Source organism: Amphiura filiformis, chromosome 3 (assembly GCF_039555335.1).
Source record: "Amphiura filiformis chromosome 3, Afil_fr2py, whole genome shotgun sequence".
Lineage (NCBI taxonomy): Eukaryota > Metazoa > Echinodermata > Ophiuroidea > Amphilepidida > Amphiuridae > Amphiura > Amphiura filiformis.
In genome coordinates, this window is record NC_092630.1 from 9,446,730 (window position 1) to 9,466,830 (window position 20,101).

At 37.6% G+C, this 20,101-nt stretch overlaps 2 protein-coding genes across 2 annotated transcripts in view; one reads left to right on the forward strand and one right to left on the reverse strand.

Moving 5' to 3' along the window:
- The window catches only part of LOC140147986 (NHL repeat-containing protein 2-like), a 29,217-nt gene extending 12,719 nt beyond the window's left edge, over positions 1-16,498 (forward strand). The window contains 9 exon segments of the mRNA XM_072169806.1: positions 7,161-7,652; positions 7,655-7,890; positions 8,552-8,766; positions 9,410-9,641; positions 11,455-11,535; positions 11,538-11,579; positions 13,550-13,759; positions 14,280-14,490; positions 15,220-16,498. Of these exon segments, the coding sequence (XP_072025907.1) occupies positions 7,161-7,652; positions 7,655-7,890; positions 8,552-8,766; positions 9,410-9,641; positions 11,455-11,535; positions 11,538-11,579; positions 13,550-13,759; positions 14,280-14,490; positions 15,220-15,494 (1,994 nt within the window). The 3' untranslated portion in view covers positions 15,495-16,498.
- LOC140147989 (coiled-coil domain-containing protein 172-like) overlaps positions 1-18,779 on the reverse strand; it is a 55,486-nt gene extending 36,707 nt beyond the window's left edge. Inside the window, exon 1 of the mRNA XM_072169811.1 lies at positions 18,633-18,779. The gene's annotated coding sequence lies outside the window, so the exon portion shown is untranslated. The remainder of the gene's footprint in view (positions 1-18,632) is intronic.
- Positions 18,780-20,101: the final 1,322 nt, after the last annotated feature.

A 20,101-nucleotide genomic window follows, 5' to 3' on the forward strand; every position in this document is an offset into this window, starting at 1 on the left:
CTCAACATTGAAAATAGAAGCATTTTAACCGGTTCGTTTTTTGATAGTTGTGGAGCACCAAGTTCATGAAGTCATAAAAGAAATCAGGGACCACTTATTCCCATTTTACATATCAACATTATTTCCCTAATGTGTTAGCAACACATATCCAAAATTTTAACGAAATCCGTTGATAGTAAGCTTTCCAAAATGAAGTGAATTTTAATTTAAAACATCGGTGATGTACCACTTTTTGGCTTATACCATTAGAAGCATGTACGCGTCATTGATACTGATGCCACCAATTGAGCGAGAAGATTTGCGCCTTCATTTTGCATACCACTTTGTCCAATTTCTTTCTCATTTCTTCACAAAATGCAAAAAAAAAAATGCAATGGGTGTAGTACCCCCTTAAAGAAGTTTTCCATTGAAAATGTGTGATTGACAATACTCATCACATGATGTGGTCACATGATCATGATGTGCTCCAGAAATCAAGCTGAATTTATACTCAATCACTTTTGCAGAAAAGCTATTCTCACGCATGCTCAATGTTTGTTTCCATTTTTAGAGCGTGTCAATCAAGCCGATCAATCAATATAATTCAATGTGAAGGCAAAAACAATGTCGCTTTTGCAAGTTAAATAAATCTCAACTTCAATTCCGAGCGCACGGTGTCGCTTGACACATCTGCATACACGTGTGAATGCATCAAATAATATTTAATGGTGAATCGGTGATCTTTTCCTTTAGACCACCCACGGTATATAAGGGACTAAATTATTACTGTTGCATCAAGGTTTACTTTTGTATCAAGTTTAAACAGTTGCCAAACACTTTGGTTTTAACCCAGGGGGGTACTTAGTACTTGACCATCTGGGGACGTGCTGCAAATATCATGGGTACCATTTTCGGCCTTTTGGTATATCAATGACCCCTTTTTGGTATATGAATGGGTCCTTTTTTCAAAAATTTTTAAATTTTCTCAAAAAATAGCCCAATTCAATCGTGCCAAAATTTTGAAGTTATCCAAAAAAATTTGGGAAAATTTGTAAAAACTAAGACAATAAGGGTTAAATTTGGCCAAAATTTTTGAATTTTGGTATGTCAATGGGTCCAAATTTCTTGAAAATTTGGTATATTTATGGGTCCACTTTCAAATTCTCAGCAGCACACACCTACTAAAGCCTAAGGTCATGTTTTTTGAGGTGGGACCCAATTGTGTCACATCTTACAATTTGTCAAAAATCAACTCATTTTTGTCTCGCCTGATAAGGCAGGAGACTATATAATCACTTTTCCGTGCAGATGTGGGGTGGTGTGTAGGGGCGTGTGTGTGTATGTGACAAAGTTGGTTAAAGTTTTGGTTAAAGTTTGCTTTCCGCCTATTTCCTCGGAGACTATGAGTCGCACGTTCCTCAAACTTGGTGGGTGGGTGCATCTTGACCCGAGACAAAAGCGGTTTGTATTGGTTAGTGGGTCAAGGTCACTGAGGTCATCTAGGGGTCATCTGAGGTCAAATTAGTAAAAACTGTCATATGTCCATGACACTTGGTGGGTCCATTCAACATTTAAAGCCAAATTTTGGAAGGTCATTTCGAGGTCACCAGAGGTCATCTGAGGTCAAATTAGTAAAAACTGTCGTATGGGCATGAAACTTGGTGGGTACAGTCAACATTTAAAGCCACATTTTTGGAAGGTCATTTCAAGGTCACCAGGGGTCATCTGAGGTCAAATTAGTAAAAACTGTTGGATGGGCATAAAACTTGGTGGGTACAGTCAACATTTAAAGCCAAATTTTTGGAAGGTCATTTCGAGGTCACGGGTCATTTGGGGTCAAAGTAGTAAAAACAATCGTATGGGCATGAAACTTGGTGGGTACAGTCAACATTTTAAGCCAAATTTTTGGAAGGTCATTTTGAGGTCACCAGGGGTCATTTGAGGTCAAATTAGTAAAAACAGTCGTATGGGCATGAAACTTGGTGGGTACAGTCAACATTTTAAGCCTAATTTTTGGAAGGTCATTTCGAGGTCACCAGGGGTCATCTGAGGTCAAATTAGTAAAAACTGTTGCATGGGCATGACACTTGGTGGGTACAGTCACCATCAGCCAGATAATCGTGCCCAGCCGATAACCGCCAAATTTATTTACCTCTACCAAATGTAATTGAAAAAGCAGGTGGTCGCAAAAGCAGGCGAGACTCGTGGTTCGAGAACCGCCTTGTTATCTATGCCCGTGCAACGGGGCATAGATATTGTATTTGTTGTGTTTAGTCTTCTCCTTCGTCTTCGCCTTCTCCTCCTTCTCCTTAAGACCACTTCTTTGCACTCCTCTAGCTCAAGAACTAAAGTAGCCTCGGGGCCCATACTTGGTATAATGATGGCCCATGACCCCTAAAAATTTCCTAGGGTACCCCCGACCCCAGAGGTCAAAGGTCATGGGCTACAGGGGGGCAATATGTGTAAAATTTCAAACAGCTCTAGCTCAAGAACTATAGCGCCCTCAGGGTTCATACTTAGTATAATGATGACCCATGACCCCTAAATGTAACCTATGGTAACCACGACCCCAGAGGTCAAAGGTCATAGGCTACAGGGAGTAATATGTGTAAACTTTTAAAACAGCTTTAGCTCAAGAACTATAGCGCCCTCAGGGTTCATACTCGGTACAACGATGGCCCATGACCCTTAGATATTTTCTGCAGTAACATCGACCCCAGAGGTCAAAGGTCATGGGCTACAGGGGGCAATATGTGTAAAATTTCAAACAGCTCTAGCTCAGGAACTACAGCGCCCTCAGGGTTCATACTTGGTACAATGATGACCCATGACCCTAGATGTATTCTATGTTAGCCGCATCCCCAGAGGTCAAAGTCTAAAGGGTTTAAAAAGCAAAATAGGTACGACTTATTAACACAGTGTAGCGCAATAGGTAGTATTTTCCGTGTTTGCAATGATAAAGGTCTGAATCGTACGTCAAGGAAATTGATCACTTGACAAAAACTCCCTTAAAAGGGAATGTGTAGGCATTTTGATTTTTGATTTTGGACCACCTCAAAAGGTTGTCATATTCAAGGGGTGTGGTTGATTAAGGGATGGGATATTAGAGAGAGTGTGGTCCAGTCTGGTGGTGTTTTAGAGAGTGTGAGGGCCTGATGCAGTATAAGAGAGAGTGAAGGCTTGATGGGGTATTAGATTAGAGAGAGTATGGGTCAGTCTGGTGATGTTTTAGAGCGAGTGAGTGTCTGATGGGGTATAAGAGAGAGTGAGTGTCTGGTGGGGTATTAGAGAGAGTGAGGGTCTGGTGGGTATTAGAGAGAGTGTGGTCCAGTCTTGTGGTGTTTCAGAGAGAGTGATGATCTGGTGGAGTATAAGAGAGATTGAGGGTTCTGATGGGGTATAAGAGAGATTGTGGCCCAGTCTGGTGGTGTTTTAGAGAGAGTGGTGGTCTGATGGGGGTATAAATGAGAGTGAAGGCTTGGTAGGGTATTAGAGAGAGTGTGGGCCAGTCCAGTGTAATGAACATTACATGTATATCAAATGAAAGCTTAAAACAAGTGCTTTCACATGGTGCTCACCAATTTTTCGTTTATTTAGGGGAAAGGGGTTAGGTGTGGTCACGGGCATAGATATTCGTGTTTGGTAAAACACATTACTGTGGCATCTAGTTTGTATTTCTGATTATATTTCAATAAGTTTTCACCCAAACTATGTAAAAGTATTTATTTATTTATTTATTTATTTATTATTTGGCAAAATTGACAACAATACAGAAAATAACAAATATGCAATCAATCATCATCACAAGAAACACACAACCAAGTCAATGAGCCAGGATAACCCATAAAGTTGGCTAAATATGCCAACTTATTTCCAATGGGGTCCAAAATGAAAAGGTGCCTGCAAAAGGGAGATGAAAACAGAGCCACAAAAGAGGGGACAAAAGAGAAATAAGTTAAACATATTCAGCCATTTCCTGGTTCATTGAGGTTAAAGATAAATGGGTTTTGACATGGGATTTGAAGGAATTCTTGTTGGTGATAGACCTGATGTGAATAGGTAAAGAATTCCAGTCAAGGGTACCCTGATAAAAGAAGGAGTTGGAAGCAAGGCCACTGACTCTGGGGACATGGAAATTATGTGAGCTAGATCTGGTACGGTGAGTGTGAGTGACAGTGGTTTTAGTGAAAAACTGATCAAAGTAAGAGGGACCCATTGCATAGAAAATATTGAACATGTGATTGAGTCGGAGTTGTTTGACTCTATCATGGATTTTCAAAAGCTTAATGGAATCCAAGTGTACCTGACCAATATGCTCTCTGGGAGACAAGTTGAGAATGAAACGAGCCATTTTATTTTGGATAATCTGTAATTTGCGTTGATAGTGCTTGTTAAGGCCTGAATACCATGATGTGCAACAATAGTCTATATGGCATTGTAAAAGAGCAGAGCAGAGATTTTTCCGTAAATTCTGATTGAGATATTGAACATGTCTGTAAAGAAATTTGAGTTTGCCAGTAACTTTGTTAATTATAGAGCTAACCATAATGTCTCCAGAGAGGTATTGGTCAAGTGTCACTCCCAAGTATTTGATGGACGTTTGAGCTTTGATAGTTTGATTATTATAGGAAATCTGAAAATCACCGACCTTGCCTAATTTTGATCTGGTCCCGAATAGAATACACTCAGTTTTTCCCACATGAAGAGACAACTTGTTATTAATCAACCAGTTATTGCAAGAAGATAAATCAGAACTCAGACTATGAGAAATGACCTCAGGATCCTTATGGGATGAGATAATCACACTATCATCGGCGTACAAAAGAAGCTTATTGTGCACCGATGTTTCCATGTCGTTGCTATAGCAGAGATAAAGCAATGGTCCCAGCAAACGCCCCTGTGGAACACCACAGGAGAGCTGCCTAAGACTGGAATTAATACCATCGATGCACACAAGCTGCTGCCTGTTTGATAAATAAGAAATGAACCAAGTGGGGTCAATTCCCATAGCCTGAAGTTTCTTACACAGGATATGATGATTAACGCTATCGAACGCTTTTTGTACGTCCAGCAATAGCATCCCAACTAATTTTCCCTCAGAAATTTGAGACCTAATAAAATCAGTCAAGTAAATTAGACAAGATTCGGTTGAGTACCCTGACCGAAAACCAGATTGGTATTGATATAATAAATTTGCTGAACAGAGATATTCTTCAACTTGGATGTAAACACTTTTTCAAGGATTTTGGAAACACAACTCAGTATGCTCACCGGACGATAATTCCCTACATCAAGCCTGCTTTTCTTTTTAAACAAAGGGATGATCTTGGCAGACTTCATATCGTCCGGAAAAGTACCGAGACCAAAGATAAGTTGACAATATGAGTAATTAAAGGAGTGAGTTGGTAAGCCCCATCTTTCAGGAATTTAGGAGCAATATCATCTAGCCCGGCTCCTTTTAGGGGAAAGTATACATTTTTAGAAAGCATATATTGTCAGGATTGCAAATCTGTAATGTTTGAGTGGATATACAGGGTGTGCCAAAAAATATACAGGGTGATTCCACTGAAAAATACCTAAAAAATTACATTTCTTTACCACTCCCATATTTCTACATACCGGTAGTATATTAAATTTGAAAATGAACTTGATATTTAGAATGTACACAATTAGTCCTTTCATTAAATATAGTTTGTAATATATTTGTTAAGCCTATTGTGTTATACAAGGTGTGAAAAAAGCTATATTTTAAATTGTTTAATTTAATGTTAAATTTCCCTAGGGGCCATTAATTGTAAGCAAATGCACATTAAATTTGGAAAATATATTATAGTTTAAAGAATTGCTATATATTATAATATCACATTTAAGTATCCAATTCCCATACAGGGTGTTCCAAAATATACAGTGAATAATTTGTAACAATGGTCCATGTACAATTGTACATTAATTAGCCTACATCAATAAAATATTTAACAATAACCAGAGATCAATATGTCATCAGATTAAATCCTTTGACTGTAATAATCTCCTTTGAAAAGATTTATATTTCAAAGATAAAACAATTTAAAAAGATCTATTTATGACAGAGGAAATTTATTTTCATTCCTTTTTTCATGATTTGCAAAATTTACAGGCCATTGTATTGCATGACACATATTCCACTGCATTAATTAAAAGCTCGTTAAATCCTTAATTACTAAGTTTATTAAGATTATGTAGGCAATTATAGAATAGAAAGTTAAAAAATAAGATTAACATTATGCAAATGCATTTTTACTTCTACTAGGCAACAAAGTGCATAAATTTTATTAATGAACACCAACTTCCCATTGGAATTACACACTAACACAGAGCTCCTCCTCTACCGGCTCCACCCCTGACTAATTAACTTAATTAAGCTGTAGTAATTAATTAATACATTTGTTCAACTGTATTTGTTATTATTTCATTAAATTAATAATTTATCTTCAAAATAAGATCAAAACCATTTCTTCATGAAGGATTTTAGCAAAAATATAGGAATAAGAAGAGAAAAATTTTTGGGTGCCCACCTCAAAAAACATAACCTAAAATCAAACTTGAGTAAATCCCCCCCACCCCCAGCCCGGGAGTGTTAATGTATTGAAAGGGTGGCAGGGCTTTGATAAATGAGGGAAATTATGGGGTAAAAAAACAAGGTTAAAACAACTTTTTCAAAACAAGTGAAAACAGCTATTCTGCTATAGGCAAAACATCTAATTCTCGATCATGAGAGGAGTACCTTCAGCTTACCCTTGTGTCAGCCAGGGCCAGGAAAGAAAAAAGCTTTTTAGATGCACATGTACATGCAGGTTTGAAAAGCTACATGCACAACAAAAATATTACATGCACACTAGTGCACCCGCACATTACATTATTTCACAAGTACCGGTATCAATATCATTATCAGGTTCGAGTGAGACTGGTGAAGGAAGCTCATCCATCCATTCCTGGGCCGTATCACGAAGCACTACAAATTTGGTTCACCTCAAGTTCGGAAGTGACATCAATGCTTTTTCGCAGTTACACCGCGTAGAGCCTTCAAAGACTCTACGTCCGGTCCGACGCACAACTGTAAAACCTGGTTGTGAAATGTGCGACAATTTTTTTGTGTAAATGATAATTGATTTATTTGCTTTCTTATTCCATTTATCAACTAGGTCTGGAATGGTTCAATACCAGTGAACCACTAAGTCTACAAGGGAACCTGAAGGGCAAACTTGTCATCCTAGACTTCTTCACCTACTGTTGCATCAATTGTATGCATATTCTACCAGACCTAGAAGCTATCGAGGAACGCTACTCCATACAGGACGGTGTGGCGGTTGTCGGAGTGCACTCTGCGAAGTTTGACAATGAGAAAGACTCTGGGAATATCCTGAATGCGGTGCTAAGGTACAATATATCACATCCAGTAGTTAATGACGGTGATATGACAATGTGGGATGATTTAAAAATACAGTGTTGGCCAACGCTACTTTTTGTAGGTCCCACAGGTGACTACTTGGTGCCTCTCATGGGAGAAGGCAATCGAGAGCTTTCAATGATGATATGCGATGTGGCGCTTGAATTTTACAAAGCCCGCGGGCTGATAAGCGATCATAGTCTGCCGTTGAAACCGTCTAAAGATTCCTTACCGGAGTCTCCATTGCTGTACCCGGTAAAGTGGAACTCACTCAGGAGGGAGATAAGATTGCAGTGGCGGACAGCGGGCATAATCGTATACTTTTGCTGTCGTTGGAGGGCGTTGTTGAACACTGCATTGGAGGTCCAGATATAGGTTACAAAGATGGCAGCTTTGAGGATGCACGCTTTCATTCACCTCAAGGAATGGTGTGGAGAAATGGTGACCTCTTTGTAGCTGATACTGAGAATCATACAATAAGAAAGGTAAAGTATATACTAAAATAAACAGAGTACATCTTTTCTCTTGTCAGTTGCTAGCTGTATAATGCATAATAATAATTTGTATGGGATCCCTGCAGCCTATATGTGGTAATTATTATGGTAATTATTATGAATTCCTGTTATATTTAAATACGGGGTATGAAGGAAACATTCATTCACAGATAATTTAAAGTTTTGCTACACATGTTTGTGTAGAAAAAAAAGATCTAATGCCCCCATCCTTAATAGTTTAAGTTCAACCCAAAAATGTAAAAGGTCAGTGCTAACTAAGTATTTTGTTGTTGTTCTGTAACATGTTTAAATAATTTGTAACATGTGTCCAAATATACATTACCCAAGAAGTCTGGCATTTCCCATGATGAATCTGCAACAGAAACCAATCTAAAGTCCAACCTTCCTTTTCTAGACCTTTTTTGTACTAATCATAGAAACACATTCTAATTCTTTGACACTAAAATTAATGTCTTGCTCTGAAGTATAATAAATAATGTTGTATAGCACTCAAATACCATCTATAGTATTATACACCTTGAGTAATATTTGCAGATACACAAATAATGCTTGCCCAGATGCAAGAGGTTGAACCATTACAAAATATGTGTTTTGAGGTGAACTTATTATATCATTCATATTGTACACACAGATTGATTTCCGTCAGAAGGTTGTGTCAACTATTGCTGGTACAGGGCAGATGCTGGATGGCAAAGTGGGTGGAGGAAGGTGGACAGATCAAGAGTTGAGCTCACCGTGGGATCTGGAGTTTGGCGGACCTAACAGAAATATCATGTTCATTGCTATGGCAGGTACCCACACCATATGGGGACTGTTCTTTGAAGATGGCACATGGCTCAAAGAAATGTGAGTATACATGGTCATGTTATTATCTTCTGAGTGCCAGTTTTTGGTAAATCCCATAATTCCTTGCGGTTAGTCATCATTTGACTTGCAATGCGCAGTAACAATATTGTTCGCTAAATGATGTGCTTATCAGGTCTACAAGGAGTTTTGGAATTTACCAAAAAGGTCAGTTTCCAGTTGAGCATAGTACAATGGCAGCCAGCTTAGACTTGTAGGTAAGGGATTGTATATAAGGGTAAGGAAAAACATATTACAATTACTTAATAAACAATGATTATTCCTCATAAATAGTTTTTGAATTCACCCAAAACTTAGTTGTTAATAATTAAATACCATGCGGTATATCTTGGATATGTAGGAAATCCCCAGATAAGGGCTGTAATGTATATTATAGTAGGAAGTGTTAAACTGAAGGGAATTAAAAAGTAAGGGATGGTTTGTTTGGATGAATGCTTAAATTTTTTAGTTGTAACTTGCTAGCAGAGCTATCTTTTGATGATGCTATTTGTGTTTAAATCCACTGTATAAAAAACCCCACATACGTACTTCTATGTGGCTTGTTCTTTGTCTCGTCAACTTAAATATTGAGTTCACCTGAGTTACAATATTCAAAAATGGTTACTTCTGTGTTTGCATGTATCAGATTTCACAGAGAGGGCACCTGTATGGCGTACGCTGGCAGCGGTAAAGAGGAGAACAGGAACAACTCGTATCCACACAAGGCAGCCTTTGCTCAGCCATCGGGAATATCAGCAGCGAATGAAGACACCCTCAACTGTCTGTTTTTAGCCGACAGTGAAAGCAGCACAGTTCGGACAATTTCATTCAAAGATGGCGCTGTGAAGGCTTTGGTTGGTGGAGAGAGAGATCCAATGGTGAGCGTTATAACCACATTACATAAAGTAATTCCCCCTCCCCCATCATGAGATAGTAACTCAAAATCTATTCAACAAATTTTAAAACTGAAATAGCAATAAGAAAATCCATATTGCTTTGCAATTGTGATGTAGGGATGTAAATCTTCAGGAAATTTTGCTTGGATCTTCCCTATACAAATATCTAGGGAAATACACATTTTCAGGAAATGTTAAAGCAGTTTCAGGAAATTATGTCAGTGCTTGTATTCATTGCTGGTGATGCCTCATTTGTTTTAATAGCTCATAATTTGTTGCCATGGTGACCCTGCCAATGAAATGGGTGCATATTTAAAAGCTGCACCTAAACCCATTGAAAATGATGCTTTTATTGCTAAAGTGTCTGGTCATCACTGGTCACTACAGGTCATCCTTGACCAATGAGACTGTAATGGTACGCTGGCTTGGGTAGCTTTTTAGTGCAACTTTTTAATCTGCAATGCTGCATCTTTTTCATTCAAAGAGTTACCATGGCAAAATATTTTGAGGTATTTGAGTTATTTTCTCGTAATAAAGGGGGTAATTACTTTTTGTGATTTGTTTATATATTGTTTTGTTGATTCAAGATGGTAATTATTGAAGGCGTCGTCAGCAGAAAGACGTTTTTCATTTGCTGCTCTGTGTATAAGTGCCTGCGATATGAATTTACTTGGCGTACTCTACATGCTTTATTCGAGTGCATATCTGAGGCAGTCATACATACTTCAGCTAAATCAACGGAGATATACACGTCTTTTTGCTGTTGGAGCCATCAATATTCAGTCCTTTGACACCTATATGCCAATAATTAAATATTGTGACCAGTGTAAATGGTAAGTTTCTGTATGGGCATGCCATCAGCTCAAAGCCAAATAGATCCTTGTGCAGAAACAATGTATGGATTTTCATTAGCTGTTACAGGCCCTCCCAATCTGTTTTTATTTGCATTTCCTCTTTTTTTAACTATTTTTTTCTCATTCTGCACCTGATGAAAATAACATGGGAATCTTATCCTTTTGTCTGTGTCATTGTTGTTTTGTGTTGTTTGTGTTCGTTTTGTTTTGTCCTTTTTGGTGTTTAAAAATATTTATCATAAAATCAGCCATCTTTTATATTGTGAGTTTTGTTAATAAATCATAAGCAAGTAACACTATGGCTGTTGAAAGATTTTAAAAAATAGCTGTTACAGGTGAAAACAGTACTTGATCTTACAATCTAAAATTGAGAAGTTTATCATAAAGGATGAGTCTGAACAAGAATTTCTTTGTTACTTCTGGTCTTTTGATTAGAGTGGCTGACCATAGATTTGTTTTTGCCTTTTTGACCCAGTTGGCCTTTTGTACTTGCATGTGTCTGTTTATCTCACCTAATTGATTTTTCCCTATGAATACTTTATTCTTATTCTAATTTCTTTTCATTCCATGCTTGTCATTTTTGCTGTCTGCTTCATTATATCATTTGCAGTGCTTGTGACAAGTAGTGCTTGCCCACACTTGTTGTCTTTACCTTAGTAAAAGGTACTATATCATATGTTGTAAGGGCTGTTCTTCTACTTCTACGCTGATTCTCGTCAAAGCCAGTTAAAAGTATATGGAGATGCTGGACTGCTGAGAGCAATGTGATTGCCTTCTTGAACTGCTCTAATGAAGGCAGTTTTGAGAAAGACCGTCCCATTCCTTCAGCATTTTTGGATGGAAGGCAAGTAATGCTCTCAAAACATCATTGTCTCTTTTTAACCTAAATTATAGATGCTATTGTACATGTTAAATAATTTTGAACATTTACTTCTTTGCAGAATTTATTTGCATTTGGCGATGAAGATGGTAAAGGCTATGATGTGAAACTGCAGCATCCTCTTGGTGTGGCATGGAATAGACGCGTGATCAGAGGCTATATGTAGCAGATTCGTACAATCACAAGGTATGTAGTGCTGATATCGGCAAGCATTTTCATTGTCGACAATCGACAAAATTAAAAAGCCGATGGCGACAATCAGGCCTAATTAATAACCACCAAAATCGTCCCACAAACCTGGCATATTTTTCGACAATCCGGTTGAAAATTCTGCAGCCTACACAACGGCACAACACGCTGCGGGAATACCATGAAAGCGATATGCAATTGCAAAGAATGATTGGCCCATTTTTAGAAATCCAGGCAAGAGTTGTGAAAGTTATCACATTTTAATGAGTTAAATATGCTAGATTTTGAGCTAAAATATAAAAAAGTATGATACAAACATGATCTGCCAACCTGATGATTTCGCTTTTTTCAGTCACTAAATGTAAACATCAGAAGTGCCGAATCACAAATTGGTAAATAACCAATATTAATCCGCTTCATCACGCAACTTGCTCTGAACTCCGCCCATTTCCCCAAATATGGAGAGCGTGTGCATTATTCCGAGCATGTGACTGTTTTGTGAGTTGAAAAATACTTTTGTATTCATCTGTCATGTCACGGTGTTAACAGGCTAACAGCCGATCAAGTAATACAGAGATAAAAAAAAACATTGTGTGAAAGGTCAAATCGCAAATAAACAGCGTCTGTGATTGGCTCATATTTTACCCATTTCACTTAAATAGGCTACCCAATCAGTGTGCTTGTTTCAATAAATATAATGACGTCATCAGTTGATCATCAGGGACTTTCCCTGTTTGCCAATGTTGCGTGATTGCGAAAATTGCCAGTATGTGCGATAGATCGAAAAAGTCACAATGAAAACCCTAAAGAAACACGACGAGAACGTCAGGGAAATGATGACAAAGATGTAAAGAATAAGAGATCCCGAAAATACCTTGGTAAATTTTTGTAAGGATAAACTTTTCGAGCTTTCTTAGCCAAAGTTTTTGTTTACTTTTTGTCGATACATGCAAAGCTCTTGTCGACAATCGGCAAAAGTGCTTTTGTCGATACCTACTCTAAAGGTATGAGATGTAATGGATTCATAAGAATGTGATTGACCTTTTCGGTAAATCCCAGAAGTCATTGGGGTTGACCTAACATGTCATCATTTGACATCATGCCGATGTGCACATTGTGACGGCGCATTTGAAAGCCACAAAGTGTGTAGTTACAATATCTGCAATGGCATGACAGCATCAGAAAAGGGAATTGAAGAAACCTAAATTCAGCAGCATAGGCGTAGATCCCGGGGAGGGTGGGATAAGTCCCCCAAATATTTTGCCGGGGGGATGGTCCATACAATCACCCCCCCCCATGTTGACACCTGTATGTGTGTTTCTGACCAAATTAACCTCATATTTGGCCATTTTAGCCCCCAAAAGTGCAAATTTTTATGCGCTTCGTGCGAAGTTATTCCATTTTTGCACCATATTTCAACAGTTTAGCTCCAAAATGGCAAAAATATCCACACGCATTTGTACAATAAACTTATTAGGTCGCCAAAAGGTGCTGAATTCACTATACTTCAAGAAATTTTTTCCAACCCCATCCCTCCCAATGTCAAAAAGAAATCTACACCACTGTTCAGCAGTACTCCCTCCTTTCCTTTCCTCCCTTCTTTCCTTCCTTCCTTAAAAGTGCTGTCCCAAATGTGTGAGGAAAAACACACTGCTTGTGTGCATGGGCAGGAACAGTTAACATGAAAATGAAGACAGGTTTTGTTTTTTTGTTTAATTTTGTAGTGAAAACAGTGCTTTGATGATGCTTCCTCATGTTGAAATAGGAAAACCTTGTAGTCCACAAAAATCTTCTATATAAACAAGAATCCTCCCAGGAGCTGTTTTGTAAATTAATGCTAAAGTTATGGTCAACAGTGAGGTTAAATTTCCATGACATTTGCTACTCTGCTACTACCATGTAGATTAGAATGAACCAAAACCATAAGGGAAAACAACTGTGAGAAAATATGTAATATTGTTTTGCAGATCAAATCTGTTGATCCTGTTACGAAGACGTGCACAACTGTCGCAGGATGCGGCCAATCTGGAAAAGTAGATGGCGCTCCGCTAGATGTTGTACAGTTCAACGAGCCAGGGGGACTGTGTGTATCACCAGATGGGAAGAAGATCTACATAGCTGATACTAACAGCAACGCAGTTAGAGTGTTGGATCTAGATTCACAATCTGTGCAAGAGGTTAGTTTCGATTTATTCAAGGGAAAAAATGGCAGGGTTGTACCGGGGCTCTGCTTTTTCAAAGGGCAATCATGTTTTTTTCTCTTGTAAACACTAGATTGGTAAACATATGGCTATCTGTACCTCTTCAATGCGTGGTATTTTGCTTGGTTTGGGCTCCCTAGTATTGCTTCATTTCTCAATTTTACATTTGCCACATTTTGCCTGAGTAGATCATATCGGGCTATTCCAGTTGAAATCCATACACCCATAATGAAGAGACATGACCTTAATCTCTCTCACATTTGAAATATACACTGTGTGGTAGATTAAGGTCAGGTCTTCCATAGAGGGTATATGGATTTCAACTGGTATAGCACATTGTGTTACATAACACACTCTATACACCAATCAATTTTTTTTTTTTATTTTTTTACACTGAGGGAAACTTGGATGTCGATATTACTCGCTGTCGTTGAAACTTAGATTTTGACTTGGTAGTAGGATTAATGTTTATATTGATTTTGTTGTTTCCTTATAGCTGAAAGTTGTGTTCCCAACCAAAGCAGCTGCTAAGCCTACATCTGCACAGAAAGTCAAGAAGTTAGTTTCTGCACGATCACCAATTGTAACCGTTGATGAGGTAGATATTATACCAGGTGCAGATGTCACTGTCAATCTTCTCATTAGTCTACCTGAAGGCTGTGAATTAACAGAGGGAGCACCCACTGCCTGGCAAGTTTATGCACAAGGTGAGATTACTGTACTTTATTTACATGCTATAAACTTGTTTATTATTGGAAGTAGTCATAATTGACCTAAACAGGTGGAATCTATTATGGTCTTGAATCACAATATAATAAGCTCCTTGATATATGGCATGTGTGGTAAAACCTATTTGATATCAGCAGCAAAATAATGCAACTACAACACAGGCCAGGACTTTTTTTTTTTTTTTTTTTTTCGGGTAGATATACCAATTTTCAACTAAGATTGCAAATTTCCCACTATTCCTTGTGTATATCAAAATGTAGCCTTCTCCTCCGCCAGTTTGATTCCGCTCACTCCACACAAAACTGCCTGATAATTTTAATGTACAAACACCATTTCTAATTGGCTGTTAGATCTAACATTTGTCCTACAGGTGTACGTCTGAGTTTGATATACAATTAGTGCATGTGACTATGGTCATAAAAGTATTGAAAGCCTGTTTAAAGAAGTTTGTGCTTCATGACATGACTTAATTTTATTTTAGCCAATCAAAAAGTGGACGGATGGTTTGTGTGGTGAGCAAGCGGACTCAAACTGGCTGTGGAGGAGACTAATTCAAGCAAAATTTCCCTCCAAATATCAACATTTCCTAGGAAATATATAGCTCCATGAATTCCCCACTTTTCCAGTAAATTGACCATCAGTAAATATCCGCAAATTTGCAAGTTTAATTAAGATTTTATTTCTTTTATAATTTTCTTCATTCATAGATTCTGCAAAAGAGTCAATCTCAGCAATCAGTCCGTACTACGGAAAGTTGACATCACTTGAGGAGACGCCAAATACAACTCTGAACATTCCTGACAGCCTCGCTGGAAGCAATATCACGCTACGCACAGAAGCTGATGTCTACTTCTGCGAGGAAGTCTCCGGCACATGCCACAGGAAGGGAGTGGCTTTTGAGGTATCTTTGCATGTTGGAAGTACAGGGCAAACTGCGAAGGAAACTAAGAGTATAGAGTTGAAACATTCATTCACATTATAAACATACAGGGTGTGTCAAAAGTCTCTTACTATTTCTGACTGAGATTTAGGGCCTATATATGATCAGAGAATTTGAGAGAAAACACATCAATAATTATTTTAGGTATTACATTTTCTATTATTCCACTGTTTAATAATAGCAAGTTAAGCATTCTAGAAAATCACATTTTCAAATTGCACAATCTGCAAATGTTTTCCTCTCAAAGTTTTTGTCTGTATTATGGAAAAAAAAGCTTTGATGAGATACAAGGCTGTGAAATAGTAGAGAGACTTTTGGGACATGCTGTATTTGACCGATAGAAAGTGTGCCTTCATTGTAATTGCTTGCAGCCAAATATTATGATATTAGTTCTGTTGGCATTACAAGTTAAATGACTGAAATATTTTGAGAAAGTTATAAAAGGTTGATCAAAATTCTTGTTACCAGGGGTACACACAGGCTGTCAACTGTTTGGGGTATAATACTATTGACGACTATTGGCACACTGTGTGAGAACCACTCAGTAGAGTGGTGTGTGCTCTGTTTTAACAGCTTTTGGCTGTAAACACAGGCCGTCTACATATGTCAACTGTTTGGGTTTAATGATGACAACTATTGGCAGATCATTTGAGCAGCCACTCAGTGGAGTGGTATGTGCTCAGTATTAACAACCTTTTGACTGTATACACAGGCTGTCAACATTATGTCAACTGTTTGAGAGCTTTTAAGGGCTCATATTGAAATTCCCTTACACAGGAAGGTGTGCGCCATCCTGCAGCTTTCCTGTGCTAGCCGCCTTTTGTTAAAATCCTGGGCAGGGTGTATCACTGATGCATATAATCCATCCGTTTTATGAACGAGCTTTCCTGAGGCGCGCGCTTAGCGAGGGGAATCCTGCCTTTTTTCTGTGTGAAAACGTGGTAGGGTATTTCAATATGAGCCCTAAGGTATAATATTTTTAACAACTATTGACAAATCGTGTGAGCAGCCACTCAGTGGAGTAGTGTGTGCTCTGTATTAACAACCTTTTTGACTGTATACACAGGCCATTAACATTTGTCAACTGTTTGGGATACACAATATTATTAATGACAAGGTAGCACTAGGTTGCTTTTTGGGGCACCGGACCCACCAAAATAGAGTTCGGACCCCCTGTTTTTAAATTTTCTTCAAGTTCGGGGTCCCTGCGGACACTGGCGTGTTTAGTTCTAGCGCTACCCTTAACGGCTATTGCCCCTTAGTGGAGTGGTGTGTGCTCTGTATTAACAACCTGGATACACAGGCCGTCTACATTTGTCAACTGTTTGGGGTATAATATTATTGATGACTATTGGCAGATTGTGCAAGTAGCCAATCAGTGGAGTGGTGTGTGCTCTGCATTCAAGCCTTGAAATAAGCAGGCACTGGGAACAATGAGACAATCAGTAAGCAGTGTTATAGACGTTCTGCATTCTTACGATAAATATACAATGGGATATTGTAAATGATAAAAGTACTTTATTTTTTTGGTAAAAAGCAAGTATATATTACATATTTATTTTAAGCATTCACTTTTACATATTATTATAAAACAAAATAGGCTACACTGTCATAAATTTAACCATTGAAATAACCAGCTATCAGCATATTAATTAAAAGGAAAAACTAGTATGTCTAGGGGTGTTGGCGAGTAGAACTTTTTGTCGACAATCATCAAATCTCAAGATCCAACGTCGACAAAGCAAGACGTTAAGGTCCAGTCTTTCTTATTATGTACACAAATAATTAAGGGGGGTTGTGATACAAAAAAATTTTCTCGAACAAATCATATTGGTACATATTGACACCAACAACTCACATGTACAATATGAGTATGCACAGCGCCCTTGTTCAGCTTAACAAATTTCAACCTCTGAGCCTTTCTTACAAATGATAAACTTTGGGGTGCATATCATCGCACGATATCATCATCTGAGCAGGTCTGCATTTTGCATGTTTTTGAAGTACCAAATGGTTACATTACAAAAATCAAGAAAAAAAGTTGGGATCTTGATGGCGCACAAAATAAACAAATTTGATGCAACTAATATAAGTGATACATATTATTCTTGACTTTTTAATAGTTTGTTTGGCAAGTTTTTCTTTTCACAAGCCGTTTCAGGACGTGAAGTGAACTAAAATGTTATCCTTTCTCATTAGAAAAAGACTGTGATCAGGCTAAACTGAAATATAACTAAAATGTTGCATATTATTCTTAAGATTCAGAGTCTGATTCAGATCCAGACTCTTGGAATCATCAGCAGGAAAGTTTTCCATAGTGTGGATATTCTCCACAAGAGAGCCTACATTCTTAGGCCGCAAGATGTCTCCAGCAGTCGAGAAAAGTTCTTCAGAGCGCATGCTGGAAGCTAGAAAACACCACACTTTCCTTACAAGAAGAGTGAGGTAGGGGAAGACGGCAATTCTATCACGCCACTGTCTCATTTTATTGGTCGGCACTGTCTCATTTTTCAACTGATTTTTTTTAAGGTGTCAAAATGCTCAGGAGGATTAGCTGCTTCAATTCAGCTGGTACCCTAAGCTTTTTGAAACATCACCCTTATTTTTGGGCTGTACAGCCTATCACTACTTTTAGACCAAAAACTAACAATTATATTAATTTATGCAAATTAGGGCATTCAGCGATTAATTTTTCATGAAAATTACAGTTCTTAAAACTTTGAACTGTACTTGTCACAAAAATGTTTAAAAATAAATGATACCTACAATTTGATTTTATTCAAATTAGTTTCATTTTCTGAAGAATGGCCCTAAAAGAGGAGACCATATGTGACATGATTAAGGGGAATGAGTCACATGTCGAACCTGGTCGAAAATGAGATTTACACATGTTTCTAGAAGAGGACATTTAGAGCTTTCACTCAAAAACTGAAACCCCATGTTGATACAGCTTTTCTTTGCCAAGTTACCTCAATTTATTAGTCGCTAAAAACAATACAAAACGAAAGAATTTTAACACTTTCTTTGCCAAGTTCTCAAAATCCATATTAGCAACATCCGACTCATTTCCCTTTATCGTGTCACATACCTATCCACTGTGGTAATCCCCCCTGGTAAACAGTGAAACACAAAAAAAGCTTAAAGGCAAGGGTTAAATTGTGATTGTATTAAATCTCATACCGATCAGCAGTTAGTGGTAGTCATCGTCTCAGCCCTCTATTTTGCAAGATACATTTAATCTGTCTCACGCTAATAATGGTTTGATGTAGTGCTGTCAAAAATCCTTTTATCTCATGATACTGATATCCACTTCTGAAATAATAGTCAATAAATAAATTCATTTCTCTCAGCAGGTGATGAAGGCTTGCCTCTGGGTAGAACTCCACTGATAGAAGACATCATGCTGTTAAGGGAGTTAAGAATATATTGCTTTTTTATTAACAAAAAAGGGCCCACAAACTCAATTTGCAAAATTGTAAATGGTCACATTTTTGTTCACGGAGTGAACATTTCCCCCACTTGAACTCTCTATCTCATATGCAGTTTATCCCAATACATACACTGTGTCTTGAATAGCTATTGTAACTCCAATCAGAGGAGTGATATGGTCCGTCTTAACAGCCTTTTGACCGACATTTGATGTTTTGCCATTCTTAGCCCGTCGCTCACTGGTGCCTTAACAATTTTATGTGCACAGATGTTTGTGTGCCATGCATGTTTGTCGAAAGGGCCACAAATTCAAAAATTGTAAATTGATATCATTTGAATGTTAAAGGAATATAACATGTCAAAAGTCTGGGTGCCTGCTTAATATAAGCCTTGTGTATGACATTGAGACATTCAGTAAGCAGTGTTATAGACGTTCTGCATTCTTACGATAAATATACAATGGGATATTGTAAATGATAAAAGTACTTTATTTTTTTGGTAAAAAGCAAGTATATATTATATATTTATTTAAGCATTCACTCTTACATATTATTATAAAACAAAGAGAGGCTACACTGTATAAATTTATACTTTTTGTCGACAATCATTAAATCTCAAGATTATTTATTTAAATAAATAAATAAATAAATAAAACGTTGGCAAGTTGTTGACAAAGCAAGACGTTAAGAGCCATTCTTATTATGAACACAAATAAGGGGGGTTGTTATACAAAAAAAATGAAATTTTCTCTAACAAATCATATTGGTACATACATGTATTCAACAACTCACATGTACAATATGAGTATGCACAGCGCCCTTTGTTCAGCTTAAAAAATTATTGAAATTTCAACCTCTTGCAAATGATAAACTTTGGGGGTGCATATCATCACACGATCATACGAGCAGGTCTGCATTTTGCATGCTTTTGAAGTACCAAATGGTTACATTAAAAAAATCAAAAAGAAAGTTTGGATCTTGATGGCGCACAAAATAAACAAATTTGATGCAACTAATATAATGAGATATACATATTATTCTTGACTTTTTAATAGTTTGTTTGGCAAGTTTTTCTTTTCACAAGCCGTTTCAGGACGTGAAGTGAACTAAAATGTTAACCTCTCTCATTAGAAAAAGACTGTCTTGGCATCTTTTATAAGTTTGATCAGGCTAAACTGAAATATAACTAAAATGTTGCATATTATTCTTAAGATTCAGAGC